Source organism: Macaca fascicularis, chromosome 8 (assembly GCF_037993035.2).
Source record: "Macaca fascicularis isolate 582-1 chromosome 8, T2T-MFA8v1.1".
Taxonomy (NCBI): domain Eukaryota; kingdom Metazoa; phylum Chordata; class Mammalia; order Primates; family Cercopithecidae; genus Macaca; species Macaca fascicularis.
The window spans coordinates 10091617-10108222 of record NC_088382.1 but is presented as its reverse complement, the minus strand read 5'-3'; the positions used below and the strand labels follow the sequence as shown (position 1 = coordinate 10108222).

The following is a 16606-nucleotide window of genomic DNA, read 5'->3' as shown; positions in this document are numbered from 1 at the left end:
TGAGGGGAGGAGGCAGACCACAGTAAGAGGCCACACTAATGCTGAGGGGAGGAGGCAGAGCACAGGAAGAGGCCACACTAGTGCTGAGGGGAGGAGGACAGAGCACAGGAAGAGGCCACACTAGTGCTGAGGGGAGGAGGACAGAGCACAGGAAGAGGCCACACTAGTGCTGAGGGGAGGCAGAGCACAGGAAGAGGCCACACTAGTGCTGAGGGGAGGCAGAGCACAGGAAGAGGCCACACTAGTGCTGAGGGGAGGAGGACTGAGCACAGGAAGAGGCCACACTAGTGCTGAGGGGAGGAGGACAGAGCACAGGAAGAGGCCACACTAGTGCTGAGGGGAGGAGGCAGAACACAGGAAGAGGCCACACTAGTGCTGAGGGGAGGAGGACAGAGCACAGGAAGAGGCCACACTAGTGCTGAGGGGAGGAGGACAGAGCACAGGAAGAGGCCACACTAGTGCTGAGGGGAGGCAGAGCACAGGAAGAGGCCACACTAGTGCTGAGGGGAGGAGGACAGAGCACAGGAAGAGGCCACACTAGTGCTGAGGGGAGGACAGAGCACTATCTCCTTCACTGCACAGCGGGGGCTTTCTCAGCTTTCTTCAGGCTTGGATCTGACAGGCTGCAGCCAGAGCTTGTGGACGCACGTGTAGGGGAGAGGTCTGCATGAGACCACGGCCCTACTTAAATACAACTCATAAGGATGTCAATCTGAGGAGCAAACATAGTCAGTTTTTGTGTTTTCTGTTTATGTTTTAAAATGGGAATGATGCCAGGGCTAGGATTTGAAAAGAGCAACCACTCCCACCCCTCCCACATCTATTGAGATAAAATAGTTTATAACATTTTGGAATTGATGGATGAGAAAAAGGGTTGTTACACTTTAAAATAAATATTTCTTTTGAATTGAAAGGGTTTTCTCTTACTCTTTCTCCACTCTTTTCCTTCAATAATGATTTGCTGAGCCTAATGACCCAACCACTTTCCTGAGTGGCGAACAGCAGTGTTTCCTCTACAAGAGAAACATGTGAGGCAACAGAAGGTATAATCCCTGGAAAAACTGACCCCCAGAGGTTCCGCCAGCAGGACCTGGGATGCAGCGGAGGGCAGAGGAGGCGCTCCTGACAGGGGGGAGGCGCTCCTGAAAGCGGGGAGGCCAGGGCATGTAGGAGGACCTCCCTCTTGTCCACCAGAGCCCAGGTCCATGGGCCCAGCGAGATGGCTTCTCTAGAGAAGCCAAGACCCACTGACAGAAAGACCCGCCGACTCTGACATCCGGGGATTCCCTAAGGAAATGGCCAATTCCCCATCTGAGAAGGCTGCCTCTGCAAACAGCTTCCAACTGGCTCTTCATTAATTGACTGTTAAATGAGAGTGGACAGCAAAGGATCATCGGACTATGTCGGGGAAATCCTTCGTCATGAAGGCAGCAAACCAAAACCAAAAGAAAAGAGGAACTCAGAGGACAAAGACAGAAAAACAATCTACGAATCTGTGAAAAACACAATGCCTCCAGAGGCCGGGTAACATATGGTTGTATCCATGACACAAGAACAGGACATTATTAAAAAACAACAAACAATGAGATAGTAAGACACAGCTCTTCAAAATTAAAAATATGACAGCAAAACTTACCTTATAATAAAAAGGTTGGAAAATAAAAACCAAGAAAATGCCCCCCACCCACCCCCACCAAAGTAGAACAAAGATACAGAAAAATTGGAGACAAAAGGAAAATCTGAGGAGGAATTCAAGATGTCAGTGCAACTACTGGCTTCCTGACAAAACAGAGGGGAAAACAACCCCATCAAAAAGTGGGCAAAGGATATGAATAGACATTTCTCAAAAGAGGACATTCATACAGCCAACAGACACATGAAAAAATGCTCATCATCACTGGCCATCAGAGAAATGCAAATTAAAACCACAATGAGATACCATCTCACACCAGTTAGAATGGCAATCATTAAAAAGTCAGGAAACAACAGGTGCTGGAGAGGATGTGGAGAAATAGGAACACTTTTACACTGTTGGTGGGATTGTAAACTAGTTCAACCATTATGGAAAACAGTATGGCGATTCCTCAAGGATCTAGAACTAGAAGTACCATATGACCCAGCCATCCCATTACTGAGTATATACCCAAAGGATTATAAATCATGCTGCTATAAAGACACATGCACACGTATGTTTATTGCCACACTATTCACAATAGCAAAGACTTGGAATCAACCCAAATGTCCATCAGTGACAGACTGGATTAAGAAAATGTGGCACATATACACCATGGAATACTATGCAGCCATAAAAAAGGATGAGTTTGTGTCCTTTGTAGGGACATGGATGCAGCTGGAAACCATCATTCTCAGCAAACTATCGCAAGAACAGAAAACCAAACACCGCATGTTCTCACTCATAGGTGGGAACTGAACAATGAGATCACTTGGACTCGGGAAGGGGAACATCACACACCGGGGCCTATCACGGGGAGCGGGGAGGGAGGAGGGATTGCATTGGGAGTTATACCTGATGTAAATGACGAGTTGATGGGTGCTGATGAGTTGATGGGTGCAGCACACCAACATGGCACAAGTATACATATGTAACAAACCTGCACGTTATGCACATGTACTCTAGAACTTAAAGTATAATTAAAAGAAAAAAAAAAAAGAGGGGAAAAAATTATGAAAGAGCTAATTTTCCAGAACTCAAGAAAGGACATGAATCTTCATATTGAAAGTTCTACCAAGTGCCTGGTAAGTAAAAACCCCCAACCAACTCATATTCCTATGAGGTTTTAGAATCTGAACATGTTAAGATTCTAAAACCTCCTGAAAATGAGATAAACAGGTCTGTGCAAAGGACTAAAGTAAGAACTGCAACAATGGCTATCAAAAGACACTAGCTAATACCTTCAAAATGCTGAAGGAAAATGATTTTCAACTCAGAATTCTATACCCAGACCATCTGCCATGGTATTAATAGAGATTTTCAGATCTGGGCCCTTCTCAGAAAGCTGCAGAAGATGAGTGAGGAGACAGAGGAGCTAAAAAGAGCAAGGCTGGGGAAAAGTCCAGGAGGCCAGGGAAGTGGCGGAGCCAGCAACCAGTCCTGAGGGAGCCAGGAGGCGGAAATCTTAGGAGAGGTCTCTTGGGAGACAGATCCAGCCGACAGATGATCTGATGCAGCTGATACTCTGCAAGTTTTATATTAAGAGGCTACCAGAGGGTCTAGAGGGAAAAAAGAAAATCACACAGATATACAGAATGCTTTTGTTTCCCATCAGAAAACCAAAAATTGTTACAGGAAATGTTATTATTGCACACTGTTTGGCTTAGCAGGGTACGATATTTACATAGCAATAAAAATATAAACCCCAAATAATAAATTCACTAATTATTATACAATACCATCAGTAGTTTGAGTGGTGTAAAGGCCCAGATCTTAATCTACCAAAATAGAAGTCCACATTTTAAAAATTACAACGTTGAAAAATGTCAATGCAAGTTATTATTCTAAAATATGAAGGTAAATACCAAATAACTGAAGAAGAATTGAAAGTGCTGTAGGGAGGAGGCTTGTGAGGTGAAGTGGCACGGATGACTACAGAATGCTCTTTCTTTAAAAGCTGTTTGGTGGAGCTTAATTTTTTTACAACTAGGTGCATATATTACTTTGATTAAAAAATAACAAGCATTTAACACATACTCTCTTTGTATGAGTCATTGTTCAAATGCTTTACAGGTGATCTCATTTAATTCTGCCTTATAGATGATATTACTATTATCCCTGTTTTAAGATATGAAAATTAAAGTACAGGCCAGGCGCGGTGGCTCAAGACTGTAATCCCAGCACTTTGGGAGGCCGAGACCGGGGGATCACGAGGTCAGGAGATCGAGACCATCCTGGCTAACCCGGTGAAACCCCGTCTCTACTAAAAAAATACAAAAAAAAAACTAGCCGGGCGAGATGGCAGGCGCCTGTAGTCCCGGCTACTCGGGAGGCTGAGGCAGGAGAATGGCATAAACCCGGGAGGCGGAGTTTGCGGTGAGCTGAGATCCAGCCACAGCACTCCAGCCTGGGCGACAGAGCGAGACTCCGTCTCAACAACAAAAAAAAAAAAAAAAGAAAATTAAAGTACAGAGAGGTTACATGGCGTGTCCAGTAGTACAGTGCTAGCAACTGATGGACCCAGGATTTTAACTCACGCAGTATGGACCAGAATCTGGAGATCTTAACTCACAAGGAAGCCAGGAAAAGATAATTTCATCTTGGGAAAAACGATCTGATTTTCACCTATTGGTAAACCTAGATAGTCAAAACCAATCAGCCTAACTGACATGAATAAGTAGGAAGCATTTATTTTCTCATATCTAAAAATCCTATATTTTTCTATCAACAACACAAAAACACAGCCTAAACAGCAAGAGCAGCAGAAAAGGAAAAGTTGGAAAAAAAAATTGCAGTCACACAAACTGTAGTTAAAAAATGACTAAGTTTCCTTGATATATGAATTTCTCGGAAAACCATTTATCAACAGCCTGTTTCTCTCTAGCAGAGTCCCTCAAGCCGAGAGCCATGTCATTCCCCTTTGACTGATTAATTAGCCAATCAGGGGACATTTTTCATTGTGAGATATGATGGTTTATTTCAGCTAATGCTTGGTCTCTAATGGCGACACATTAAAGCCAACTCGGCTATTTCAGCCTTGTGGAGTGACCAAAAGGAAAGAACAGAAGATAAATCAAAAGAGCTCCCTTCAGTTCCCCTTCAGTCCTTAACAAAACCCCTAAGGAGCAAGTGGCTGGAGGGAAGATCCTCTACCATTAAAAAGAAAAAACAAGTAAAAGAAAGGCACACATGTCTTCGAGCCAAAGAGTAGCCTTCCTGCTTCTGAAGAGCAATAATTTATCTGTTGATTTACAGACCACTGATAGAACAGGCCCCCAAAAGTCAATATCTAGCTCCTCTTCCTTTTATCAAAAGCTGTGCTCAATAGAAAATCTAGCTCTGTAATGCTTCTTACTCACAGGGCTGATTTTCCCTGCACTCTGAATTGGAAGAGGCTGTGAGTAACCCACCTCAAGCACTATTCAACCAAAGTCACTCCCCCAGCCAATATTCCACTGCACTGCAGGTTCTCTAAGCTTCTTACCTGTCCCTATGCTGTGAGGGCACTGAAAACACAAAGAAGTAGAAGTTCAAGAGGAGGACAGATGGGAATATTCACATATCCAGGACAAGAAGCACATCTTCAACACGTCCACTGACAATAGTCACCAAGGCGGTTCTAAGGAGCTGGTCTTTGCTATGCAGTCACACACTTTATCATCACCATCCTCATTCATCATTCTAATTTTATGAATCTTGGAAGCTGTGTTAGTCTGTTTTTGTACTGCTATAAAGAAATACCTGAGGCTGGGTAATTTATAAAGTAAAGAGGTTTGATTTTGGCTCACAGTTCCGCAGGTTGCAAGAGGTGTGCCACTGGCATCTGCTCCTGGTGAGGCCTCGGGAAGCTTCCAATCATGGTGGAAGGAGAAGGGGGAGCCAGCCCATCACATGGCGAGATGGCAGGAGGAGGTGCCAGGCTCTTAAACAACCAGATCTCATGTGAACTAAGAGAACTCATTCATTACCATGAGGATATCAAGTCATGTGTGAGGGATCCGTCCCTACAACCCAAACACCTCCCTCCGGGCCACACCTCCGACACTGGGGATGACAATCCAGCATGGGGTTTGGAGGGGACACACCTCCAAACCATATCAGAAGCCTTCAGACAAGACACCACTGTTTCCTTCCTTCCCAACTGATTTAACGATGACTTCCACATGGCTAGTTATACTCCTGGACACCACTGGCATTTGTGTTTGAGGCCAGGACGAGTCATGGCTCATGCTGCTTCTGCCTTTTGATGCCTTGTCCAGCGAGAGAACTGCCACCCTTCAGGCCTAGCTCAATTTCCAATTCTTCTGTGTGTCTATGTCTCCTGACAGACTCAGTGAGCATTAGCAGCTCCCTGCCTTTGCCCCCACATGTTTAAGGCATATTTCAACAAATGAATTCAATTCAGCAAGAACCTTACTGAGAACCCACTCCATGCCAGGCATAGTTCTAGATACGAGGAAATATAAAAATTCCTGCCCTTACAGAGATCCCAGCCTCCTGAGGGAAGGTAGGCAGTCAACTAGGGAACCACCGAGCCTGTCAGCGGGCGCTCACTACTGTGAAGGAAAACAAGTGACCAAGGTCTGTACTTCCACCCAAAACTGCAGAGAACATGGCATTAGAAGGTTATTGCCTTAGTCATTACTTATCTTCAACATCAATTAAACAAAATTGATGCGTTAGGAAGTCCTGGGCCATTGCCGTAATGGCAAAACGGCGGGCAGGAGTCACTTCACTAGAGGACTTTGAGAAGGACGTGCTTCTCAGCAATGACCCCGTTTACTCAGTAGGTTTATACCAAATATTGTGACTATGCACACATAGATATAATTTTCTCAGTTCTAAAGGATGTTTCACAGAAATTATTACTGGCTATTTTAAACTGTGAGAGTGTTGATGCTGACTGTGATGACAGTGGTCTCAGCAGCAGCAGCTAACTAAGAGTTTTACGTGGCTTATCATTTAATCTTCCCTGGATCTTTTATTATCCCCATTTACAAATGAAGCAGCTGGGGCTCAGAGAGGTTAAATAACTTGCCCCAAATCACGCAGTCTTCAAACTACTCTTGGGCTCAAAGGCAGGCATATGAAACTCTCAAGTGCCTATTCACAACACTATATGGCCCTGAGTGAGTTGCCCTTTAGAAGAAACCAGAGTAGAACATTCATTAGATGACCTGATTTCCTCCTTCTACTGGCTCAGATGGTTCTACCAGGTATATATGTTTGATACCAGGTATCAATGTCTAATCACAGAACCACAGGAAGACAAATCCTGAGACAGCCATTTCAGTTATCTACACAACAAACCATCCTGACACTCAGTGGCTTCAAACATAACAGCCATTTCCCTGTTCACCCTATTTCTGTGGGTTAGCAATTAAGAAGGGCTGGGCTGGGCAACCCTGGCTCAGGGTCTCTCACGCGGATATTGTCAAAAGGTGGGAAGAGCCGGCAGACCCAGGAGCTGGCCAGGCACACTCAGGGAGCCTGCATAACTTACTGCTCATGGTCTCTCCATGGGGGCTTGCCTGGGCACTGGGCCTCCTCACAGCTTGGGGCTCGGGGCAGCTGGACTATTTACATGAAAGCTTCAAGAGCAAGTTTTCCAGCCAACGAGGCCTCAGAAGTCACCTGGCACCCTACTGCTAGACTGTCTTGGCTACAAGCAAGTTCCAGGCCTGCCCAGGTAGAGGGGAGGGGACCAGACTCCACCGCCTAGTGCGGAGGCAGTACGGGCCCACCTAGAAGAGCATGTGGAATGGGAGGTATCGCTGACGCCATCTTTGGAAAACAGAATCTGCTACACAAACACATAACTCAAGACTCATTTATAGATATCTGAGTTTACAGATAAAATAGGAACACCCTACCCAAGGTGAAAGTAACTTCGCCTTGATACTCCACAGTTCCAGTTGCTCTTTCAAGTCTTGAATCTGCTAAGACAGATGACTTGCTATTTTACCTGAAGTCTATTTGATCTCTTGTTTGCACACATCAAGACCCTTTCACATTCGTCTACTGGATAAACGGCGTAAGTAGATAAAGCCAAAATTGCTCAAGTATGTAAGAATCAAGAATCCAAGTAATGTTCTCTTCTTTGTTGTCGAGGAAAACGTAAAACTTCAAGTCTTAAACCTGCCAGCACCGTTTCAAATGGGATCATTTCACATCTTCTCTTTACTCCAGAATGAGAGAAGGACAGAACTGGAAGGGCTTGAATGCATTTAGCTGGGACTCTTGCCTGGTACCAGAACCTGCACAGGGCACTCCCAGGAGGCGTGCACTGTGCCCAGCGGCTCTGCCAGCCCATGCAGGCTGCTTCCTTTTCCTGAGTTGTTACCTTTCTATGAATTTCATCAGTCAGTGCTAGTTCTTCCTTTGTCCAAACTGTCACCCTGGTAACTATACCCAATTCTTCCATCTGTTTCTGTACATAACATGCTTTCCAGGCGCCATTGTCCCTGAAGGCCATTCTCTGAATGTACTCTTTGAAAACATGACCCCCAGGTCCCCAAAGAGCTGTTAAAGCACAGTCACTTGTGAGGAACACAAGTTACAAGTCTGTTGCTTTCAGCAAGTGGGCACAGCCTCCCTGGCACAGCCCAGCCTGCACTCAGGACAGGTGCCACAGGATATAATTTGGCTTAGGTTAAACTTGTGGTCAGGATACATGTCCTACCTTCTAACTAATTTTCATCTAGCTGCTACCAAGTTCGATCTTTCTAGAACTAAATGAGACTGTACGTATCTTCATAAACTTTCACCTTAAAGCAGTGAAAATGTTTTGGCCAACTGTCCCAGCTAAAAGAGATCATTTTGAATCAGGATTCTGTTATCAATGGTCAAAACGATGACAAGAATTACTAAGGTCATCACTGTTGGGAAAAAGTGAATTTTGGAACTCAAGTGTATTATTTGTCTTGTTTGTGGGCTTATATTTCTCCCTAACTAAAAGGTTTTTAATTAAAAGATTACTTTGGTGTCCAGATGTGGAGCAGGGGGAGGGTGGGCAGAGCGATGGGTACAGGAAGGGGGATTCCATGCAAAGCCCTCATGAAACTCACCTAACCATAAACATTGGGTATCAGTGTAAAAATTCAAAACAAAAGGAGAAATGCCCTTCAATTAAAAGGCACTTGAAAAATTAAGGCAATAAAGACTCTTCTCAATGATCTTCTCCATGAGGAACTTAAGGCATTGAATCCAACCAGAAAAATGAATGGTCCAAGATACCTCATGAATTCCACCAAGCAAAACAGAAGCGTCTGCTTGGAATTCGTTTTCAGACTGGATAATCAGCAAGCAATGGGGAAAAAAGGGGGACTGACAAAGAGAAGTGAGAAAGGAATACAAACTGCAAAGAAGTCATGCTTTGCTTCAAAAAGCAAAAGTCAGCAGAAGAATTTCAAAGAAAATGATTATTGATTTGGTATCCTGGGAGAGTGTAACTCTCATGAGGGTTCTAATTCAATCAGGCTAGAGAGGTGAAGAAATGGACAATTATTTCGCCAGGAGCCCATGCCAGAAGCATGCTAAACAGAGAAACGAAGTGAGAATGCTGGTGACACATTCTCCATCCTCACTCCGGTTTCGGAGTATTTTCTCTAGTGATAAGGCTCAATCCGGAAACGAGCTGGAGAGAGGAAGGAAACTGGGAAGGTGGGGGAGGGAAAAAAATGAGAGAGGAAAAAAAAAAGAGTAGCAGGAAGTTCAACCAGATAGGACTGATGGAATTTGTTTTTCAGTGTCTCCAACTTCAAATTGCAAACCAAGTGAGAAAAGACACACACTTATGTACACAGGCCCTGGCAGGCACTGGCCAGCACAAGTACTGCCGCAGGTCCCAAGGGGCCCTGGGAATCTCAATTCATTATCTTCGATCATTTCTTTGTCCCCATAGAAAGTGCATACATCTCCAATTTAGGTGCACTCCAAACCAGAGTTATTATCTTCCAATCAATATACAACAAAGATGGTGGGAAAAGGAAGAACTTGGAAATTAGAAATGTGCAACCAGCCGTCCCCACACAGAACAGTTTATGAGAAGTTTTCTGAGCAATTGGCAGTTCATGATGATCTTTCACCATTGAAGCCAGTACTTCTGAATAGAAGGATTCAGCGGGGAAACAGCACCTCCTGACAACTTCTGTGTCTGGAGGAAGTACTAAGCACCAATAAAGTTAGAGGAGAGTCCTTCAAGCAATAGGAATGCTTTATCTTCTGAGCAAAGAAAAACAGCCAGAGCTGTGAAAAACTATTCCAGAGTGAAATGCAAGGTCTGAAAGCCAGTTTCTGGCAAACTGGGTTGATTTTTAAAAACATAAAATGGTGTGAGCGAACATTTATTCAATAATCCTTTCTCCAGAACCCACAAGTAGATTGTGCATGGCGTGCAATGTAGATTATGAATATTTCCTACTCTCAGAGAAGAAATACTTATCGATTAGAACATTTCAAAAGGAAAAGACATTTCAAATATCAATGATGACGCTATACAAACCGTGATTTTTATGGTGACAAAGTCCATTTTTAAAAAGAGATGAATGATGAGGCTTCAACTGACTGAATCCCTACCATGTGCCAGCGACTAGAGCCAGTCGCATGCTGGGGGCCTAGAAATAAGAACACAAATCCTCTCTAAGGTGTTCGCTGGCCAGTGTACGCCACAAATGAAAAGGCCCACATGTAAAACACAGTGAAGCAATTTCTTCTTTTTCTTTGTTTTTTTGAGACAGGGTCTCGTTCTGTCACCCAGGCTGGAGTGCAGTGGCATGATCATAGCTCACTGCAGCCTCAATCGCCTAGACTCAAGCAACCTCCCATCTCCAGCCTCCTGAGTAGCTGAGACTACAGGTGGATGCAACTGAGCCTGGCTAATTTTTAAAAATTTTTTGTAGAGACGGTGTCTCACTACATTGCCCAAGCTGATTTCAAACTCCTGAGCTCAGGCAATCCTCCTGTCTCGGCCTCCCAAAATGTTGGGATTATAGGCGTGAGCCACTGCGCCCAGCTAGCAGTTTCTTCATTAGACACAAAAAGGTCAGAGAGAGGACAGAAAGCATGATTTAAGTTTCATAAACATGTCCTAGAAATCTTGCATTTAGCTTGGATTGTTGCTGTTTCGTTTTGATGTAATTTTCTTTTTATTTCTATACATTATATTCAAAATAATTAAGAGAACACATTCTTCACTTGGCATAGTTTGTTCCACTACACAAACAAAGTTCATTCCTACTATGCTCACAAAGGAATTTTACATTTTAAGTGATTTTTTTTTTTTGAATGAAGACTTTTAAATGCATAGTCTTAGATTTTAATGCTTCTTTTTGGACCAAGGACACCTTCGAAAATTCCACATTTTGCATGCAATTTAAAGGAGGTCACAAACTTACTACAGTGAGTTTACCCTGAGACACTGCCAACACCATGAGCTCTCCAATACCAGCACGCTACAGATGACAAAACTGTCACAATACCACTTAGTACTTATATATCACTTCACAGTTTAACATACCTCTGAAGTTACTAAGTAATGATTTAATCAATTGGGGTGAACTTTAAAGATGTCAACTGATTTGATCTCTATAAGGAGTTCTCTAAAGACTCATAAAATAGAAAATAACACTGAGCTTGGCTAAGTGCAGGAAGTAGATCACGGAAACGACAACCGGCCTTTAGCACTGGGTAGTGGCCCCTGCAGATCTCAGCAGCCTCAGCGTCAAACTGAGAGACCATGTGGTCTGTACACACGATATTCCACTCCTAGTCAGACAATTCTGTCGGCAGCAGTGGTTGCCAGGATCACGGGCAGTGCTGGAAGGGTATGCAACTATGATTGGGGTTAGCATGAAATAGTTCAGGATCTTCACTGAACTATTAGTTCAGGTGGTAATGAAATAGTTCAGGATCTTCACTGAGATAATAATGGTTACACAATCCACAAATGTGATAAAGGGGCACAGAGCTATATGAGCAGATGGTACCAATGCCCATTTCCTGGTTTCATCATCCTGTACTGCAGTTAGGTAAGATGTAACCACTGGGGAAAACCAGATGAAGGGTACACGGAACCCCTCTACTATCTTTGCAACATCCTGTTAATCTATAAAAAGTTAAGGAAAAAACCCTCATGACTATTAATCAAGGGCTGCAGATGTTTCTTGGATATAAATATATTCAGATCATCCAGTTCAATAGAGAGATGAAAAAATACACAAGCAACACAACATCAATGCTCCACATGCTCAAGTTCTTTCTTAATTCAGCCTCCAGCCCCAACAAGGAAGTCAAGTCATTCCCCAGGCTGGTCCAGACACCTAGTTACATGCTTCTCAACCCTAACAGCTCACCTCTGACTACAGGTAACAAAGAACTTTTGAAATTTAAACCATTATTTTCTACAAAATAGGAACAGCCAATCATTTTCCCACAAAGTTACAATACAGCATCAACCACTGGTGTCTCTGATGAAGCTCAACAGAAGCTGCTAAGGCCTAACTAATCCCCTTCAATGTAGATTTTTTGTTAAATGTGAAAGAGTTCATTAACTTCGGCAGAACTGCGGTATAGGAGAAAGAAGGCTGATTTTGAAATTGGAGGGACACAGATTTAAAGCCCACGTGTGCCATTTTGGAGTGTTCTAACAATTCTCTCTGTGTTTCCGTTTCCTCACTGCTACAGAGGGGATGCTGACGCCTACGTGACAGGATTGCTGCAAGGATGAAATGAGAAAAATCCAGCAGAGGATTTGGCACACAGGTGGTTAATAAAATTGGAATTCTACGATGGCAGTCAGGAGCTATAGAAATTAAAATCAGTAGGCTTCGCTTAATGCAAGGGTGATGCTGTTACCCAAGCCAAGAATGTGGTTAACGCCAAGGTTCTGGAACTCGGGATGCTGAAGACAGATCAGCGTCAGCACCTAACTAGAGCACCCACAGAGCTACTGCTACCTTAACGGCCCGCACTACCATGGTTTCCAGGATTCTGGAGGTAGGTGGCCTCCAGCAACACCTTGGCCTCTGCAATGCCAAATACAAATCCAGGCCGACGCAGCTATGAGAGTCAAGCGAAGCAACAACATGCAGTATTCCCGCCCACTGAAGATGGGAGCCGAAAGAGGTTGTATTTTCAAACAGATCTGATCAAAGGCCTCCTGCCTTTGACTATAAGGGCTGTTGTAACTAACAAGGTAAGGTTTCTTAGCAATAGTCTACTCAAGGAAGGTACCAGTATACTCAATAAAAGCAAACTTAACATATGAAAATCCACATGGATGTCAAAGATAAATTTAGAGGTCATTTTGCTTTATAGAAAGAATATTCTGTTTGTCTTAAATGTGATAACATTTAAATAGATTCTGTTTTCTGCACACATGCGGGCAAACGTCTAATGGAAAATACTGTCTAGGCCCAACCTCCTCAGTGTGGCACACGGGCCAGCAACAGTGTCACCTGGGAGCTCCTCGGATGAGTACGTGCAGGCTCTCAGCCCCTGCCCAGGCTTCCTGAGTCGGGATCTGCAGTTTGACAAGGAAGCCCTGTGTACATGGCAGGACTTGAGGAGCTCTGTCCTCAGGGTCGCTCACGACCCCAAAGCCAGAAGCTCTCAGTACAGCTGCATGGCAGGCTCTCCCTGGGTTCTCAACCCTCGCTCCTTATCGAACGTCAGAATAACTGCTGGAACAGTTGGGGAGGTATTGAAAAAAAATTTTTGTTTAATTTTTCTCTTTTTGTAATACAGATACCTGGGCCCTGACCCAAGATTTAATTTAATCGGTCTTGGGCAGGACCCTGGCATTAGCGTTTGTTTAAAGCTCATTAGGCAATGCCAGGGCAACCTTGCTGAGAACTATGGCTACAGACAGAGAGCAGGGCCTGGTAGAAGACTGCCTCATGAATAGGTAGGACCTAAATTCATCACTGGAAGAAAACACTGAACTGGAAGAGAGAGAAAGATGTGACTAACGGAAATCTTGCACAAAACACCATGTTGCATCAAGGTTGATCATCTCCACACCAACTGGACCAAAAGAGATTTTCCCGGGGGCTAGCGTTAGGGAACTGCTTCTGAAGCTCCTCAAACACAGGTGGGTGTCTCACTTTAACATGACTTAGCCACCAGAGTCAAGTAACACCACATAGTGCTGAAAATCTCAAGGCACCCAACACAAATAAATTCTCAAACAGAAATCTGCCAGAGGATCAGAAACCTCTGATCTCTGACAACTAACAGCTTTCTGCACCAACCACATAAATTCTCTTAAAGTTCTACAAAAGCCGACAAGTAATATTCCCCCCCGCCCCGATCTGTTCAACTGTACCTTTTCAAAGAGGGTGTCCGGGAGGGCAAAGCCTGGGGGTGGTGAGTGGGCGGCAGGGAGAAGAGAGAGGGTCAGTGTGCAGGGATGTGGAAGCACCAGTGCAGAAGGCACAGAAGGCACCGTGCGCCCCACGGGGCTGGGGAGATGGGGGTTATCTCAAGGTGTGGGAGGGATGTGGAGTTGATGCAAAGGCTCAGGCTGTGATCGTGGGGTGGGGGCAGCTGTTGGGCACACCAAAGGAGATGGAGTGCAAGAGGCACGGGACTGGAATTCCACTGCTTCCTGAGGACACGGAGACAACTGAGTCAAGGAGGAGGGGTTGGAGGGGAGGCTAGGATAAGCCAGAGGCCATGTCCTCAGTGAACAAGGAAGAGTGGCCTAGTCCAGGTCTCACGGTGGGCACTGAGGGCAGAGTTGCAACCAGAAGCCAGCCTGTCTGACCATGGCTCTTTCCAGCAGCCCCTTGTGAAGGAGCAGCCAGCCTGGCGTGATGTCAGAGAGCTTCTCCCTAGTGACCACTGCCTATCCCGTGACTCAGCACAGTCCACACAGGCACCAAAGCCAGGTATCCTTTCCCAGCCTGCTGTTTCCATCTGCTGAGGGTACAGGGGCAGACAAGGGCTAAGATACCAGGGAATTTAGTCCCAATCTGCACAGGGAATCACCAAACAAGACTTCTAACCACTGGTAATTCTGAACTCTCTAAAAATTATTACTATTAAGAAACAAATATCTACCACCCTAGAAATAAAGATTTCTGTCAGTCTGGAAAAATGCCAGGAATTAATAAACCAAGTCTTCTTTTTTGCTCTCTGGTCACCAAAGGCCCTGGCTAGGAACCAATAAAAGAACATCAGTACAACATACCAGGTTAGCTGAGTAACAGTGGTCACAACCATATGTTCCAGATTTTCTTAGACAATACCAGTTCTAAGTATTTTTAGCCTGTTATCTTCAGAAAACCATATTTCAAAATCCTAATATATCTCAAACTATATCCAGGGCTGTCTCTTACACTTAAAAACAGCACAAAAAATTCTTTGCAATATTATACAGCCCAATTTAATAATTAGAATGATAAATTATGGAGTTATTCCATTAAGGGTACAATTTAGTCACCCCATCCTTTTCTTCCAGTTGTAAAGCAAAAATATTGAATAATAGCGGAAACACCCCATCGAACCCCCTTACAGATGGTGCTGATCTAGCGCTGTCTCAAATGCTGTTAGAATGGAACAGGCTGGTTCTAGAGAATGAAGGTGACATGCTTCCTCCCACCTCCATTCCAAACGGAGTAACGCAGTTGGAGCAGAACGGACAAAATCCCTCCCTCTTCGGCCATGGAAGAGATATTTTCCCCTCCGATTATAACGGCAATGGGTATTCTTCCCCAAGTTTAATCTAGTTCTCACACCAAAACCAAAAGAACAAAAGCCAAAAACCAGATAACACTTACTCTTTTTCTTAAGATTCCTTATAAAACATTATCTACCCACTAATATTATTAAAGGGATCATATCTAGGGTGTGTATGAAGCCTCCAAAGTGTTTTGGAAACTTTGTCGGAAAAGTACTAGTCCTAGATAGAAACAGTCCCATACACAGGTGAAAATCAGACAGTATTAAAGCGGAACACAGACACTGTACTGGGCTTTATACCTCGGGAGTCTTCTTACTCTGTCTTTTCCCAAAAATGCAGTCAAGATCTGTTTTGCTCCGAGATGATAGATCCTTCCCTAGAAAAACAATGTGATGCTTTCAGTGAGACCGCTCTTCCTAAAAGAAGGAGCACAGATATGAGTTATGCAGCACCTCAAAGGAAAATGGCTTTTGGGAAAGAAAGAAACAACTTTGTAACTACTGACTTTCTACCCACTGTTTCATTACAACTCTTCCATTAGTAAACAAAATTAATTAAATTTTAAAAACAAGTAAATGTTTTAGAACCAGAACTCTTGACATTCACTTAATTATAGAAACAACCCAGAGCATACTGACTGCAAGGAAAGCTAAATTCTACAGCTCACTCTACTCCCGCTATGCCCTCAAGGTGCAATTCCTGGGTCTCTGGGTTCCTCATTTAAAAATAGATCTCATTTGCTTCAGAGACATGAGCTACTTAAAGATTATGAAATGCAGATTAAAAAATACTACTAGATACATAGCTTCAACTCCACATATACACATGAATGAGAACGTATCATATTTGACATATGGGAGCTTAATAATTAACTCAACAAACAAACATTTTGAAAGAATATATGTAAATAAAAAATACTGTATAAGGGGGACAGGGTTTCAGATTTTCTTTCTTAAAATGTTCTTTACTGCTCTAGCTGTATTGTCTCTAAATAAAAGGCTACATAGGGAGAGCAGGAAATTAAATGGTTCTATGGTTCTTATTTAAAACACTAAACTCTTTAATTTCAAACCCACGAACCAACTAATTTAAAATTCACTTCTTTGAATTTCCACTTCTACCCAATAATCCTCTGTGAGCAGTCGGCCAAATCTATCCCCATTTGTCAACGGCGTGGTGAATGCATTGTAAAATGTGACTACTCCACGGAAAGGCTTGAGGCTCTGGGCGAGGGAGGTTCTGGGTCAGAC

The 16606-nt window shown here is 43.8% G+C and overlaps 1 protein-coding gene across 3 annotated transcripts in view; it reads right to left on the bottom strand.

Annotated features, from left to right (window-relative positions):
* PINX1 (PIN2 (TERF1) interacting telomerase inhibitor 1) overlaps positions 1-16606 on the bottom strand; it is a 76294-nt gene that overhangs the window by 41228 nt on the left and 18460 nt on the right. For 2 of the 3 annotated variants that reach the window (XR_012417020.1, XM_005562590.4), the window contains exon 6: positions 15656-15732. The exons of the other annotated variant lie outside the window; for it this stretch is intronic. Coding sequence is in view for 1 of the 2 variants with exons in the window: in XM_005562590.4 (XP_005562647.3) it covers positions 15656-15732 (77 nt within the window). In the remaining variant the exon portion in view is untranslated. The remainder of the gene's footprint in view (positions 1-15655; positions 15733-16606) is intronic. 3 annotated transcript variants of the gene reach the window in all.